The sequence below is a fragment of the Colius striatus genome, chromosome 5, assembly GCF_028858725.1.
Source record: "Colius striatus isolate bColStr4 chromosome 5, bColStr4.1.hap1, whole genome shotgun sequence".
Classification (NCBI taxonomy): Eukaryota; Metazoa; Chordata; class Aves; order Coliiformes; family Coliidae; genus Colius; species Colius striatus.
The window spans coordinates 52,256,851-52,273,583 of record NC_084763.1 but is presented as its reverse complement, the minus strand read 5'-3'; the positions used below and the strand labels follow the sequence as shown (position 1 = coordinate 52,273,583).

At 38.2% G+C, this 16,733-nt stretch overlaps 1 protein-coding gene across 1 annotated transcript in view; it reads right to left on the bottom strand.

Annotated features, from left to right (window-relative positions):
* PIP4K2A (phosphatidylinositol-5-phosphate 4-kinase type 2 alpha) overlaps positions 1-16,733 on the bottom strand; it is a 125,051-nt gene that overhangs the window by 41,270 nt on the left and 67,048 nt on the right. Inside the window, exons 2-3 of the mRNA XM_061996397.1 lie at positions 10,509-10,606; positions 9,319-9,415 (exon numbers count right to left, since the gene is read on the bottom strand). Coding sequence (XP_061852381.1) covers positions 9,319-9,415; positions 10,509-10,606 — 195 coding nt within the window. The remainder of the gene's footprint in view (positions 1-9,318; positions 9,416-10,508; positions 10,607-16,733) is intronic.

The window sequence follows — 16,733 nt, the reverse complement described above, 5'->3', positions numbered from 1 at the left end:
TGGAAGTCTATTTTTACCTTATCCATTGCTCAATAAAAACAGCAGCCTACTGTAATTAAGTAACAGCAATGATATTTATAATGCTGGTTATATCAACACCAGGTATCAAAAAAGTAAACTGATTTCCATAGAGACCTTGGTTGTTTCTAGAAGCAACAAGTTCATCGGTTTGGAGCTATTTTTTCGAACTGAAACCATTTTTGTGAACAAAACACATGAAGCAGAGTCACTAAAGTGCAGGAAGAGCTTGTTCCTCTGCTCCCTCTATAATTGCAAGCTATATTTGTAACTGGTAAAGTACTGCCTTCCTCTTCAAAGATGAACTGCTGGTGAGGCTCTTCCTCCTCTGCCCACTTTGCTTAAAACGTTCACAGCATGGATATTTATCTCCACAGCGGGAAGCCAAGGATTAGCCACAGCCTCCAAGAGGGTGGAGAGATTTAAAGGTCAATTTAATTAGCTCATTCTAGTCTCTTACATGTCTAATGTAAATGTCGTTGTTTTCTAACTGCTACTTTAGTAGACAAGATTATATTTTAGAAACTCTGAACATGTGAACTATACTTTGGCTGTGATACAGATATTTCAAGTAACTAATCAAAAAACAGAGACTGAAAAAAATGTTATTGAGTCAGAGGTTTTTGATTAAAAAAAAAGAGCAATAGGAAAATCCTGGTGATAAAGCATAGAGAGCTTGAGAAGGATAGTAATCTCTCAAACTGACTGGCTTAACAGCTTCTCATTGATTTAAATCTTTCCCATTTTGCAATGTCTGGACGAAGGCAAATAACGGTATTGTGATTGCATCTGAAAGTTGTGGAACACTAAAAATGAGCTTCACAAGCCGAACATACCCTAAAGACCAATCAGATCACATCCCAGGCTATTTAAGAGTGCGCCTGGGCCAGCTCTGCATGAGCGAATAGTCAAAAACAAGCGCACAGATGATGCTTTGTGATGACTGAAATCATAGGTCAGTGGAAAAGCCTGGCAAAACGCTTCATTGCCGTTAGAGAATTACGTACACACTGTCTGGCTGTTCTTTGTGGAAGCAGTGACAGTAGTGCTGCCTGGCCCTGCCATAGCTTCTCAGGAGGATGAGCCTGCAGCTCCCTATAGCGGGTTTGTGTGGCCAGGTTTGGGTAGCAGGGGGCTAGAGGGGTGTCTTCTTTAAAGAGCTGCTAGAAGCTGCCCCTGTGCCAGTGCCAAGCAGTTGTAAGATGGACTCACTGCTGACCAAGGCCAAGCCAATTAGTTACGGAGGTAACACCTCTCTGAATAATATATTGGAAAAGGCAAAAAAGTTGCTGTGCAGTTGCTAAACTGGGAGGGAGAATTTGAGAACATCTCCATAGATACCAAGGTCAGTGGAGGTGCCCAGGTACGGGAGCAGAGACTCCCCTGTGACCTGTTTGCAGCCCACGGTGAGGTAGCTGTGCCCATGCTGTCCATGAAGGCCACTGGGGAGCAGAGATCCACTCACACCCTGTGGAGGAGTCCACACCAGAGCATCTAGATGCCTGAAAGAAGCTGTGACTCCATGGGAAGCTCACCTGGCATGACCTGGGAACCCGTGGAGAGAGAAGCACATGCCAGAGTAGGTTTTTTGTCAGGACTTGTGACCTTGTGTTGGAGCCATGCTGGAGCAGTTTATTCCTGAAGGACTGTTTCCCCCATGGATGAGACTCATGCTGGGGCAGTTTGTGAAGAACTGTAGCCCATGGGAAGGACTCACATTGGAGAAGTTTTTGGAGGACTATCTCCTGGGGGAGGGACCCCACACTGTAGCTGTGCAAAGTGTGAGGAAGCCTTGCCCTGAGAGGAAGCAGTGGCAAGGGCCATCTGTAATGAACTGTCCATAACTCCCATGCCCTGTCAATCCATGCTGCTGGAAGGAAGGAAAGTGCCAGGAAGAAGGGGAGAGGGAAAAGGTGTTTTAAGGTTCAGTTTTATTTATCATTTCCCTACTCTGTTTTGATTTATTGGTAATAAATCAAACCAATTATCCCCAAGTTGAGTCTGTTTTGCCCATGATGGCAATTGCTGAGCTATGTCCCTGTCCTTATCTCAACTCTCAGACCTTTCATTATATTCCTCTCTCCCCTGCCCAGTTTAGGAGGGGGAGCAACTTGGTGGGTACCTGGCACCCAGACAGGGTTAAACCACAAAATTGTGTATTGGGTCTAACTGAGAGTATAGTAATTTTCCATAGCCGCTCTCATAGTGCTGTACTTTCTGTTAGTAGCTAGAAACATGTTTGATAGCACACCAGTATTTTGGCTACTGCTCACACAGCATGAAGGCTGTCCCTCCAACTTTTCTCCCTCCATCTTCCCCAGTAGGCTGGGGGTGGAGCAAGATCCTGGGAGGAGATATAGCCAGGACAGCTGACTCAACTGACCAAAGGGACATTCCATGCCCTATGATGGCAGCTCAGCAATATAAACTTGAGAAGAGGAGGAAGAAGGGGGACATTTGTGATTTACATTTGCCTTCCAAAGCAATCATTAACACATACTGCAGTCTTGCTCCCTAGGGAGTGGTTGGACAGCACCTGCTAATGGGAAGTAGGGAGTAACATCTTTATTTCCTTATGCTTTCATGCACATGACTTTAAATCAACACATGAGGTTTTCATCTTATTTTCTCCCCTCTCTGGCCTGCTGAGAAGGAGGCATGATAGAGCAGCTTGGTGGGCACCTGGCATCTGGCCAAGGTCAACCCACCACAGTCCTCCAAGTCTTTTTATCTTTTTACAAGACCTCAGGAATCGTGGATAGGGATTAATTAGACATGGATTAATAATTAATCATTGAGACACAACATGCAACTGGACACACAACATTCTCCAAGTTCTTTTGCTGTAATTTGATATGGAGATAGGTAGGGAAGAGTTTTGGGGTTACTGTGTATGCACATACCATGCATTCTACCATTGTCATTGACCAGTTTCATGTCTGAAAACACTGATGAGCACACAGAATTGGGAAACATTGATCTCCAATACCTATATGCGTTTAGCAAGTCTGGCATACTGCAAAACACACCTGACCAGTAACGTACATAACAAGTACATTCAGTGGTAGGATCTCCATTTGCCTTTGGCAGCTGTAGGACACTACTGCATGACTATTTCTTGTCAGCACAAGAGCAAGCCTCTCCAAAGACTTGTGGTGAATGTTATGGGACCTCCAAAAGATGAAAAACAGGTAACCACTGGCCCTATAGTTCACCAGTCAGAAACACCAAGTCATTCCTCTGATCTTGTTAGGATGTAGATGTACACACTGTGAACACCTATCAACATGGATAAGCAAATTGTATTCAGGGAGTGATTTCTGTGGTGAAAGACATGAAAAACTTTTACAGAGAAAGACAAAACATCTACTTTCTCCTTTTTTTCTTTTGCACTAAGCTGTCCTTCCAAGAGAAAGGTTATGAGTTTCTTGACTTGGTTGAATGAGAGTTTAATGAATAAAACATCATTATTTTGCAAATCAAGTTATCCTACTGCTACTGTAAGTCTGGATTTGGAGCAGTCATTTGGAGGTATGTACTTGCTTTGGAAAGAGTTCGGGCTCCTCTTCTGGGTCATAGAATGGTAGGGGTTGGAAGGGACCTTTAGAGATCATCTAGTCCAACTGCTAAAGCAGGTTCACCTAGATCAGATCGCATAGGAACATGTCCAGGCGGGTCTTGAAGACCTCCAAGGAAGGAGACCTCCAACTCCCCCGGGCAGTCTGTTCCACTGCTCTGTAACCTGAATAGTTAAATAGTTCTTTCTTCTATTTAAGTGGAAGTTTGTGTTCCAGTTTCATCCCATTACCCCTTGTCCTGTTGCTAGCTACAATAGAAAAAAGGGATGTCCCAACCTCCTGATACCCACCCTTTAGATATTTATAAATGTTAATAAGATCTCCCCTCAGTCTCCTCCAGACTAAACAGCCCCAGTTCCCACAGCCTTTCCTCATATGAAAGATGTTCCAGTCCCCTGATCATCTTGGTAGCCCTGTGTTGGACTCTCTCCAACACTTCCCTGTCCCTCTTGAGCTGAGAAGCCCAGAACTGGACACAGTACTCCAGATGAGGCCTCATCAGGGCAGAACAGAGGCGGAGAACCACCTCCCTTGTTTGGCTGGCCACACTTCTTGATGCATCCCAGGATGCCATTGGCCTTCTTGGCCACAAGAGCACATTGATAATAAGCTAAATATGAGCCAGCAATCAGGACTCTCAGGTCTCTCTCTGCAGAGCTGCTCTTCAGTAGTTTGACCCCCAGTCTGTACTGGTGCATGGGGTTGATCGTTCCCAGATGCAGGACTCTGCACTTGTCCTTGTTGAACCTCATGAGGGTCCTCTCCCTTTCAGCTCTGCAAAGCTTGGCTTGGTGCCTCACTTTCAATGGCTATCTCTGTAAGAGCTCAGGGAGCATGTATGTGACTATAGTTCTGAAGTTGTCCGCACATGCTAAATTACTTCTTACTATTTTGAACGCTCAGTTGTGAATGCTGCTTAGTTTAGGCAAGGAACTGCTGAAAGCAAGACAAACTAAATATTTTCTGTAGGGAGAACTAAGAGAAACCAGAGGTTAAAATTTTTGTTGTCATACATAATGAAGGTTAAGTCCCACAGTCACTAAACTCTTATTTGGGCTCACACTTAAGGAACTAAATCCTAAAACATAATATAGAGGTTTTAAACCATTTTTTACATGCTAGAAAGACAAACACATGCCACAGTTACTGTTAGTACAGCTGACTCAATATGTTACTACCACTACTACTCATGCCCACATCAAATGAGACATCAGCAGTTTCAAACACCATAGCCAGTGTTGATTTGGGATCCACAAACCATATACTCTGATACAGGAACCCCATCTGACAGATGAACTCAGGGACTTTTCATTCACTGACAGACTTACAGTGCCAAAATGACCAGCACACTTTGATGCTAGAGGCAACTCATTCCTTCCCAAACCAACAACAATAAATGGAGAGGCATGAGTTTCAGTGCAGAGGCACTAGCATAAAGCTCTGATCAATATGTGTCTGAAAAACCATACAATCTTAGATTGTAAAATAATTTTTAAGCTTTTAATTTGATGTCTTAGAACTGGATAAGTCACAGAAAATAACAAAAGATACTCATAGGTTGACAAGAATTTTGGTGATCTGAAGTTTAGGTACTTAAGAAGGAAAATATATTAAAGGTAACTTCCGAAAAATGAACCTAGAATTTGCATTATTTTCCTAATGTCATATTAGAGCCTGCATGGTCAACCCTTCTGTACAGAAAGCCTTAAGAGATATTGAAATGTAAGAAGAAGCCTATACCAGAAGTACTGAAAGATACCGAGTTCACATGGTTTCTTATTAGAGAGATTGCTTGAAAGCAGTAATTCTCATCTTTCAGTTTAGATTCTAGTCTTTTACAAGGAAAAACACCCAGAGAAACAATAAGCATCTCTAAGTTCTTCATGAATTCTTTGCCCTGTACAGAGAACCTCTAGAAACTGCTCCTACAGACAGGCAAAGTCAGATCTGAGCATGTCTGCTATTAGATTAACTACTAAAACTTTAAGGGAAGTCAGTTATGTTCTCTCTCATCCTCAGCAGAAGGCTCATTAGGTGCATTTGGGATGTTGGTGCCCTCTGGTATAAGCAACTGTATTTTATTGGGCAAGAACCCAGCCTCCCTCTTTTGCCTAGCAGAATCCAGATGTAGGATACAGCAACAACTTTAAGCAAGAACAGATGTGTTGGAGCATAGTAAAGTTTCTCTTTCCAGAGCAACAGCAGCAGAAGCATTTGTAACAGCAAATGATCTTATTCTTCAGGAGTGTGTTGGGGAGAGTGTTAAGTTAGCTGCTTGACTGTTAATCTCTCATAATTTTACATTTTACAGAAGCTAGTCCTATAATTCTTCTGTCAGAATCATATTCTTGGGTTTTGTAAAATAAGAAATAATGCAATCAAGTTGAAAAGAAACTCCAAAGTTACAACAGCTGCCCCATATATTTGGAAAAAAAAGGATGCCTTTCTGTAGAATAACCTTTGCAAAACTAACGTCTAAAGCTGAGGGCGAATGCAGAAATTAAAAGTAAATTTAGGACTATAACACAGGATTTCAAAGGAAATATGACATCCGTTTTCTAATATGTATTTTATCTTCTGCTAGGAACAGTTAATGCTCTCAAGTATTTTTCTGTCATTGTTAGGAGTCCCTTAACAGTTAAGGATTCTTTTTCAATGAAAAAAGACACTAACAAAAACACAAGATCAAGATAATTTACACTATCAAGTCAAAATCTGTCATTATTTAATGCTCTAGCTTGTGGAATTACTTCACACAAAGTAATCTCCGATCTGAGATCCATATGTACGCTACTTGTAACATCCAACAGCACAAAGCAAAACAATAATCTCTTTCCCTTGGACAATTTATAGTGGTTAAAATTACTTTAAAGTTTTCCCATTATTCAAATGCAATTTTGATTCATACTGACTCATCATCACTTGCACTCTCCTTTCTAAGAAAACAGCCAGAGCGTTTTTAATTTGATGCAATAAATATCTGAGCAATGTGATCACCAAGAAGGAAGATCAGTGTCTAATAAAATATTTTTTAACCTACAGTTAAGACTTAATTTGTCAAAATTTCCTATAGGCAACCTTTGAATAAAATTCAAAGTTAAACTAACTTCATTCCATATTTTCTGCATTGCTGTCCATAATAAAGAATCAATCACCAAAAATACCCCATTCACTATTAGCAACCACATACATATCTCCATGAAACTAGTTCAGTACTAATCAAAATGTCTCCCAGAGATGCCCAATTAGCAAAGACAGACAGATAGATGTAGGACATTACCAAAGATGCCTCAAAACCAGGAGTTTATTTTCATCATGTGGAGAGAGTCCACTATAGGAACCGTAATTACTGTTACTAGAAATGACTTCCTGTAAGGCATGAACCACACACAATTTAAGGAATTCCCCTGACTCTGAAGTCAGACTAGTCATAAGGAAAAAACAACATACTTAGGGCTTAAATTTCTCTTTAGGGATAAAAGGAGATCCCTAAGAGAAGAGCCCTATATTAACCATTCCATATGGGAACTAAGCCTATGCATTAAGCAGTCCACAAAATTACTGTACAGAGTAAATAACACAATGACAAGAATTAAAACAAGTATAGCCCAGTAATTAGACAATACACCACCAATTTCTTTCCACCAGTTTTTTTGTCTTTCCTTATGAGTAAGCACTATCTGCCCTCTGAACAACTCGTCAAGGATATCTGCAGAACATTCTGAAAACACAGCATTAAAAATGAATGTTCTTCCTGATTTGGACTGATGTGTCTGACTAATGAACAAAGTAATTGGGTTTATCTAAACAAATGCTATCTTGCTCAATAATGGGAATGACATTATTCACAATTGATTAAGACTCCCTTCCTGAAAATCATTATATAAGAGAAACTATCCAGAGAAAGTTAGTTGCCATCTCTTCCATAAGCTTTCCCTGAGTTCAATACTGCACAGGCCTCTTCCAATTCATGTTTGGCTCTGAGTAGAAGAAAACTGTTTTAACCAACATTCATTGGATTAACTTCCTTGAAGACAAGGATTATCTGAAAAAAAAGCATATAGAGTGAGTCTCTCCATCAGATTAAATTCTCTTTTTAAAGCACAGAGAATTTAACACTAAAATGAAAGCATCTTCTACTATTAATAGGGATAAGCCCTATCTTACACAGGAGTTGCCTTGAATTTTCATCTATTGTGTATTTCTGTAAAGATAACTTAATTTCAAAAGTGTGTTAAAAACACAGTACTACTATGAGCCCTTTTGTGAAGAAAAATAATCAGAACAGTCCAGCAGAATAAGACTTCAGAGTGATAATGTGCTTGAAGAAAAAAATTATAGTGAATGCAGACACTGTCTTCCCTTGGGTCAAAATTAACGTTAACTATCTTCTGTTTCTCACTAAATATACTTGAAATACTGAACAGCATTGAAGCCTTTTATGAAACTGATATATAAATTTATTGAATAAAAAAAAATGAGGATGTGGTTATATTTTCATCTTTTGGTATGTTGTTTAGTTACACTGTCAAAAAACCCAAACCTCACAGCTACAAAGAAGTATGTTTGTTTCTAATCTGAAAGTACATATATCTTATTTAGTGACTGTCCTTTAACACTGTTTTCTCACTGTTATCATTAATAAATCCAAACCACTGTATAAACATAATTGCAACAGGAATTTCTGTTGTAGAACAGCAGTGCAGATGGAAATATTGCATAGAGCTGTGGAATGTAGCAATTTTGATTACATTAACTTTGCCAGTTTAATGACAACATCTGAAGTCTCCTATTACATATTTACCAAAATGTAACTTTGCCTATCATCACCTCATCTTCTTCTTTCTCTATCTTAGTGACAGGTTACAAATACAACTGCAGTCCACATTAGAAGGGTTTAAAAGTGTAAAAGGGCAGGACAGGAAGCAGTGATGAGTTACAGAGCAAGTGCTCTTTAGGACAGGACATCTTGCAGCTTGACTGAAACATGTGCATTAGGAACAGTTAGTGGAAAAGGGAATTGTCAGCGAGCACTGGGAAATCTAACTGAAGCAGAGTTCAAGAACCTTCTTTTGCAAAGGCAGAAAGAAGCTTTGACTGCAAGGAACAACTCTGCCAGATCTAGAACAATTTCTTGTTTTGCTGTATCTATTCTGTGTTTCCAGATCATCTTAACAACAGGAAAAGGTGTTACGACGAAACAGTATGAAGTTGGCAGGCCACAGGTCACTCTTCTCTAAACCAAAAGACCATGAAAGAAAGAAAACCACTGTGGTCATTTCAGAACCCACATCTTACAATAGACATATCAATGAAGTAACTGTTATCTAAGTGACTCAGATGAACATAGCAGCTTTTGTCAGTAGTGTCCAGACATTATTTTTCCCTCCTATTACAAAAGGTACCACCCCACAGTTTTAATAACATGGCTTATGACTGGGAGACACTCTAATGGGAAACATGGATGACTAAAGATAGCAGAAGGTTAGGAATCAAAAGAACAGCTTAGGCAGGCAGGCAAAGAGGCAAAACAGAAAATGTTCTGCTTACAGGTGAGGGAAGGAGCAGAAAGAACACCTTTTTCTTTTAGCTTCCCTCCAGCTTATATAAAAATAAAAGAATTTTATTTCAGCACTCTAGCCTGCTTGTTCACAAGTGCAGCATTACCAACCTTTAAAATCTGGATATCTCACCAGTTTAAGCATTTTGAAAGTGAACTTACCTGAAAGTCTTGATCATCGATTCCAAATCTCTCCCTCAGATTACGGAAAACCATTGGACAATACTCCTTAAATTTGAAATGACTTGGCATGTTTTCTCTGAAAGAATAGAAGACCAAATCAACTCAATTCACCTGCATATCTAAGTAAGTCTAGAGTAAATCTGTCTCAGTTCTCTCAATTCTACTCATATAAAGCAGAAGATAAGAAAATTTATGTTCTATCTTCTAATCCTTTCTCTTTTTTCAGTGAGATTTGGTCTCTCTGGGTTGTTTTATTTTTCTTTACAATCTTTAATGAATTGATACACATCCGTCTTGAACAAGCTACAACATAACTGGATTAAATAAACACAGACCATATTTTGGTAACTTTGGAACCTGGACTCAAAAGCAGCAAAAAAATGTTTTACCATTGTCCTAAATTACTTCAAAGGTAAAATCTTAGAATGAATTATACAAGAATTACTATACCATCTGTGACACCAGAAAGTACTGACAGCGGCAAAGCTTCAGGAAAATTGGACTAATTTAGTACAGGGCTAATTTTAATATCCTACTGTTAATTTCAGACTTATATGTGAGAAATTATTTTGACCTTTGCCAGAAGACCCAAATCAGCGTAATTCTTCTTTTTTCCAAACATATTCTTGAACAAACTTCAGGTTATACACAAAACAGTTTATGTCTGTACATACTGTTCACAGAGCATTTTCAGAGACGTAAATATTACATGAAATGATCTTAATACTTTTTGAGCTTCTGTATGAGTGATATGATTTTATATCATGGATCATAAAAACCTGAACATTATTCAGCTTTAATGTATGTTTTAAATTCTCATTCTTTTTCAAGTATTTCATTTAATATAAAATACGTGCACACGAATTTATGCTTTAAAAAAATACCCAAATAAATGCTTATATCAGCTATAAATAATCACAGCAATAAAATATCACCTTCAATATGTAAGATACTCTTAAGGCAATAATAAACCATATGGAGGAAAAAATACTACCCAGCAGCACTTGCTGTTGCTTTTCAGAACAGCACAGATGGTTATGTTTATCACGGGATTAACTTAATCATCAAAACTTCAGTCCCATGAACTGAAAAATAACATAGTTCATAGTACTTCATAAAAATATCACTGCCACTATCCACTTCTCCAAAGAATTTTTACTTGTACTTACTTGTTGAATAGGTGATTGTCCACCTTTATCTTTGAGTAGGCTTTGAAATCATCTGGCATCAACATAACAGGGATTTGAACATGGCTCAGTTCATTAATCTAGAGAAAACAGAATACATTTAGTTGCTGATGTCCTGGCAAAGATGCTGCATGTGTCTTAATTACAAAAATGTTATTCCATCTACTATTTCTTGTATATGTGTCCTGGTAGGGAAAGTAAGCAAAGTAAGAATGGGAAAGCAGTTGTGTTCTTTCCAGATCAAGTGAGATCACAAGAATGACATTTTGGAAAAGAAGAAACAGCATTCCACAGTTACACTAGTTTAAGAAAAAAAAAAAACCACTGCTTCAAAGCACACCTGGAGTGAACTTTTTATGGCAAGGTCAATGAGGATGCCAGTAGAATAGTCTTTAATCCCAACAGCAGCTTGTTCTTGTTTTGTCAATTGAGCTATGCTTTCCAAAGATTATTCAAATTCTGTATTTCAAAGTATTATTTACCTTTGCAGACTACAAAGTAGCCTTACGTGTCTGTGTCTTGAACTAATTATAGAAAGTAAAGTGAAATTTTGCTTACATGTGAACACACACATTTGGGCTCAATAAACAGGTTTGTTTCCTACACTAGTGCAGAACTTGGCTGTTTGTAAGTTACAGCATTCAAGCATTTTTTCAAATTTTCAAGTTGAAAAAACCACTCAAATAGCTATTTATTTATTTTTTTTGCTTAGAAATAGAGAATTAAGTTCAAGGGTTTTCCCTATTTTGTTATATTAATAGAGATCATCTATTCTTTCTAGTTCTGAAATAAATAGTCACTTTTCTCAAGAAAAGGATTTTTTACATACATTTGATATATCCACATCTTTATGATAACATGTAGACTTACCTAGCTTGTAGGCAAGTTTTTATTCCTTCTGTATTAATCTACCCTTACTTTTTAACTAAAAACATGAAACACAAGACTGAAGATTGTCAGCTTACAACGGTGCTTTCAAATCATGAATGAGATACCCATTAAAACAACAGTCACCAAATACTCACAACATACATTTTACCTGTGTTCCCATGGTGCTCTACACACTGGTCATGCATCTCAATTTACCCAAAGCTTTTTGCTCATGCAGGGCACATTTTGTTTCAGCAGTTTTCTACAGGGTTTAGAGGGAAAACCCACTCTATATGAATACAAATGCACACTAGGGGTGGATATAGAAACACAGGGGTGTTCCTCTGCTCTTAGCACTGCTTAGCCAACACTGTTTTTCAACTAGGAAACTCCAAGTTGTCTGTAAATGTTATCCTATCCTGCTTGAGAGGGGCTTTTGGTGAAACTTTCACTGAAGCAGCCAGAAGTTATAAACACTGGAGAGAAAAAAATGCACTCACTGCAACTATGACCTTTTTCAGAACTGTAGTTAAACAAAATAAAACAGTGAGGAGCCGTTTAGCTCTTAAGGAGAGGGAAGAAACCAATGCAAGCAGGCAGGTCAGGCAGTCCCCACCACTTTTCAATACTTTCCAGTCCCAGTTATGCTACCTCCTATGTTTCATTTTTATTATTTAGATCCCTGCAGCCAACTGCATTGAACATAAAACTGTTGAATTTACTTTAAAGAATGTTTCTTAAGAAAGCCTAGAAAAGCTCTAGATAGAGACATGGCACTTATATAGCTGAGTAAAGAAAGGAAAATCAAAGGATGGTTGGGATGGGCTGAATGTGCTCAGCTCCTTGGATTAGGTAGGGAACACTTTTTTCCTCCTTCCAAAGGGAGAGGAAAGACGAAACTCCAGTAAACTTTTGAAAACACAGCTGTACAAACCTAATAAATCATCCTGACATCTCATTAAATATGGCATAAAATAACAAAACATCGATCGAAAAATCACTACATCTAACATACATTCTCTTTACTACAGTTGATATTGCTGTACATCAATCTCACCCTGAAATCACAGGGCAGGTTCATGAGTCTGCAGAACTAGTCTAGATGTTGCATAAATAAAACAAAAAGCAGATATATGCAGAGATATGAAACTTTAGGTTTGCTTATACAGAATTACCTGCTCTTTAAATTGACAAGTCATGCAACAAATTCCCTGCCTGAAAGAAGGATAAGAGACCTATGTGCATATCTATTCTAGCCAAGAACAGCTTCAGTTGAACAGTCAATAATGCTGAATTCACACATCTTCACTTATTGATAATTGAGTGGCAAGTTTGCTTGAAAATTTGGATTTTAGATCGTCAAAATTGCATTGGTCAAATTTTCACATGCATTTGCTTTCCTGATTTGCTGATGTAAAGCTTCTCTGGATACCTCTATAGATTTGCTTTCACATTGTGAGCATTTAAACTTGTGCTATAACGGCACAGCTTTAATTCTACCCATAGGTCTTACAAATGTCATTACATAACAGAACAACATAGCCAAATGTGCTCAATACATGCATACTTTAGAGATTATCTTATTCTAAGCAAAAATTCATAAGTAGTTCTAGGAAGTTCCCTACAGATGTGACTGTGGACTCCCCAGTCAGGCAAAGCCTACCTCCCCCCGCCCCGTTACTCCCCAACTAACATAGATTTGACAGTTTTTGTTTTGCTTTGGTGTTTAAGAGATTGTTATATTTTCTGGGGTTTTTTAGGTGGGGTTTTTTGGGGAATTTTTTTGAGACTCATCCAACTGTGAGGTATGTAAAAGTAATTTATCAAACATTTTAGGGAATTCCTCTCTAGCAGAAAAGAAAAATACAACAGCAAGCATGAACACACAGTAGAAATGACCTTTGGTATAGTACACCAGCTGAGTAATGGCATGTCCCTGTGGCACAGGCCATTAATTAATTTAAACCTTTCAAGTATAAGGTCTGGTTCTCTGTGCAATAGTACATTTTTGATAGATTTGATGAAGGCAGATTGGAAAGTGCACACAAGACAGAAAGGAATACCCGTGTCATTAGATCTTGGTGGAACTGGAAACATATTGGGAGGGGGGAGGGAGAAGAAACAAAATCCAAAACTCCTCCACAAACAACTCTTGAAAAGCCAAAAGAAAAAGGAAAGGTCAGAGGGATCAATTCTCCACTTTGCCATCACCATGTAAAGAATCAGTGACATCTGAAAGACACTAAATATGAAACACAAAGACGACATTTTCAGCCTTCCAACTTATCTCAGATGAAATTTTTGCTTCTTTTTCTCTATATTTCAAAGTCAAGAATGACAGAAAACTTTAAATAAGATGTTTGTGACACCTTTGCCAAGCTTTATGTGCATATCTTCAAATCACTCATTAAATACAGCTAACCCCCTGAGCAATAGCAAATGAAATGTGACTGTGAGGATGGAAGTTCAGTATTCCCAGTTACAACAGCAACCGTGCTACAAGGGCTTTAATAATTAAATGAGAAATAAGAAATACTCATTTTCTTCTACGGAGCACTTCTGAATGTAACAAAATCATAAGCAAGAAATAATTTCCCACATACAAGAGATGATCATGACGCATAAATGAAGTGGAAAGAGCTCACCGGACAGAGGACTGACTTGTTGCTGAGGACTTGGGATCAAACATTCATTTAATTATTATTATTTCTAAGAGAACCTACATTTATAGCACTTCTATAATAAATGTATGTGCATCATATCAAGAAAAGGGTTTTTTTTAGTCCTGCAGCCTGCAGCCTTTTTTTCCCCTGATTTGTTGTTGCCACTGCAAAATTTTGCTGCAGTTCATCTTGTCTGAAACAGACAATGCTTACTGTATCTTTAAGGAATTTAAATCCCATATAATAGCCTCAGAGAACAGATTATTTGGAATACACAATTTTAGATGCACAGTAGCTATGCCTATTATGTATAAATACCTCACATCTATTAATAAATAACATTTGTAAACTCATGCACACAAGATATTAATGTGACCTAGAAACCTCCCTGTAAGTAATTTATTCAGATATCTTGTTTGATATTGGTATAAAACCATGTAGTTATGCAAGATAGAGACACTCTCACTCGCAAGCTTTAAGGAAAAACAATTTAAAAAGCCTTAGACTGGTATCGCCCCTTTAAACACATGGTACAAAAAATCATGTCCGTAGGGATCTGCTCAGAGCTGTGGCTTGTCCATGGCAGGTGAGAGGGGGCTGAAGTGAAAGGAGGCTTTCAGGCAAAAACCGACTGATTGCGACTCATTTTGCTCCTGCAGGTTTAGGATTGAATTCACACTGTCAGGAAAACAGAGGTAGTAATTAAACTGCAAATAAGGGAATAATAAAAGCCTACTGGACATTGAATAAATAGTAAGACTCAGCTGGTAATGATTCTGAAATTAGCACACAGAGAAGTGTTCCCACAAAGCCATCTTATATTGGTGACATTTCAAATAAGCTTCTCTAATTTATATGATTTGAAATCAAGCAATGAATATATCATAAATTGTTAGGCATTATTAATGGCCCTTATTTAATTCAGATACATTCACCCTAAACACCACATTACTAGGGCAATGCATAATTAAACATTAGTTTTCATTCTGTCAGACCATAAGCAGCAATAAATTGCTTGTATGCAAAGCAGACAATGAGATATTTAAGCAGCATATAATAAAGGCAATTTACAGCATATATTGCATATTTAGCTAGAGGAGCCAGAACAATGATCCTGTTCTCCAACAGATAAAGCTGATGCCTATCTCTACAATGCTGTTGCAAGAAACTGGCATAACACATTACAGCTGGTATTATTCATTTAAAAAACCAAAGTAACAGACCAACAAAAACCCTGTACAAAAATATTAAAGAAGCCATGTACATCTATGTCCAAAATTTCACCCTAAGCACATTACAAATCACATGCAGACTCCTTAGTCCAGTGCTTCCTTCTCAAACTCTCTGCTTATTTAAAGCCTTCATTGCATACACATTTTCCTGTATTTAATATTTCAACACAGATACTGTTTCCTTTTAATTTAATGCATCAGCCAGCCAGACTCGTCGGCTGAACCTGTGGAGGGATGAGGTGTTTTCACACCAAACAGCTTGATAAAATGTCTCAATTGCAGTTACACCTCTTGGCAGTTTCACATCCAGGAAAACCCCTGCTCCTCCTGGTGCTGGATGTGGCTGAAGTTGCAGAAGTGCTACTTTTTTTCTTCAGCTCTGTTTATCTCCTAGCTCTTGTTTCTGAACTGAAAGCCAATTCACAGCAGCCTGATCTGCTCAGACAAATAAGCTGGTTTGTTACTCAGAGAAAGTCAAGTGCATTTTTCATGAATCTGTGTATTTATAACAACAGATTTTGGAAGATGTGGGAGTGGAAGAGGCTTTGGAAGAAAGAAATTATTGAGGCCTAAAAATAGAATTGAACTTTTAACATCACCAGTAGATCTGAGATTTTTATGTTTGTAGTTTACTCTCTACATCTCAGTTTCTTCTTTGGCAAGGAAACTTGCAAATAGCTCTTCAGAAAAAAAAAAGCCATCTGTACTTTTCCTTCAGACACAGAGTCACCATTTTGACAGGGCCACAGAAGTCTTCAAAGGGACAATTAATTCATTTACTGGTAGGTTAACGCTTACAAAAGCAAGCCTATTGGCTTCTAACGAATTGCTCTTACAAAACAAGGCTGCAGAACAAGAACACAAGAGAGGAAAACTGTTTGGGATATAAAATTTCCCATTTAGGAGGCTATTATCTTTTGTTCTTCTGGTACCTTCTTGATAATTGAACACCCTGCAGGTCTTACCAAACAGAGCATTTTCCTGATTATTAGAGCACAATCATCTAAAAGATAAAGTTTCTTAATCTTATTCATGCTATTATTCCATAAAAAGTCATTTCTAAAGCTGTTCCTGTTTTGCAAGGAGCAGGGGTTTTGGTTAAAGCACAATGGGCAGGGTGTTGACAGGCAGAGCTATAGGTAGGCATCTATATCCTCTCCTTCCCAGATGTGGAACACACTGCACAACCGCTACCAGGACAGTAAACACCTTGTGTTGAAGTATAAACTGAAAGCAAAGTGATTATTTTACAACTCTTTGAAATCTACCTTGAAGGGTCTGAAAAGGCTGGATGAGGTCAGCAGCTAATCAATTATGTGGAAGACATTTGCCTGTTACAGGGCAAAACCATCATTTGATAAATATCATTTGACAGTTTAAATTACACTCAAAACCATTCTTGCAAGAGAAATAAAAGGTTAAGCTAAGTTCTGCTGCAGAGA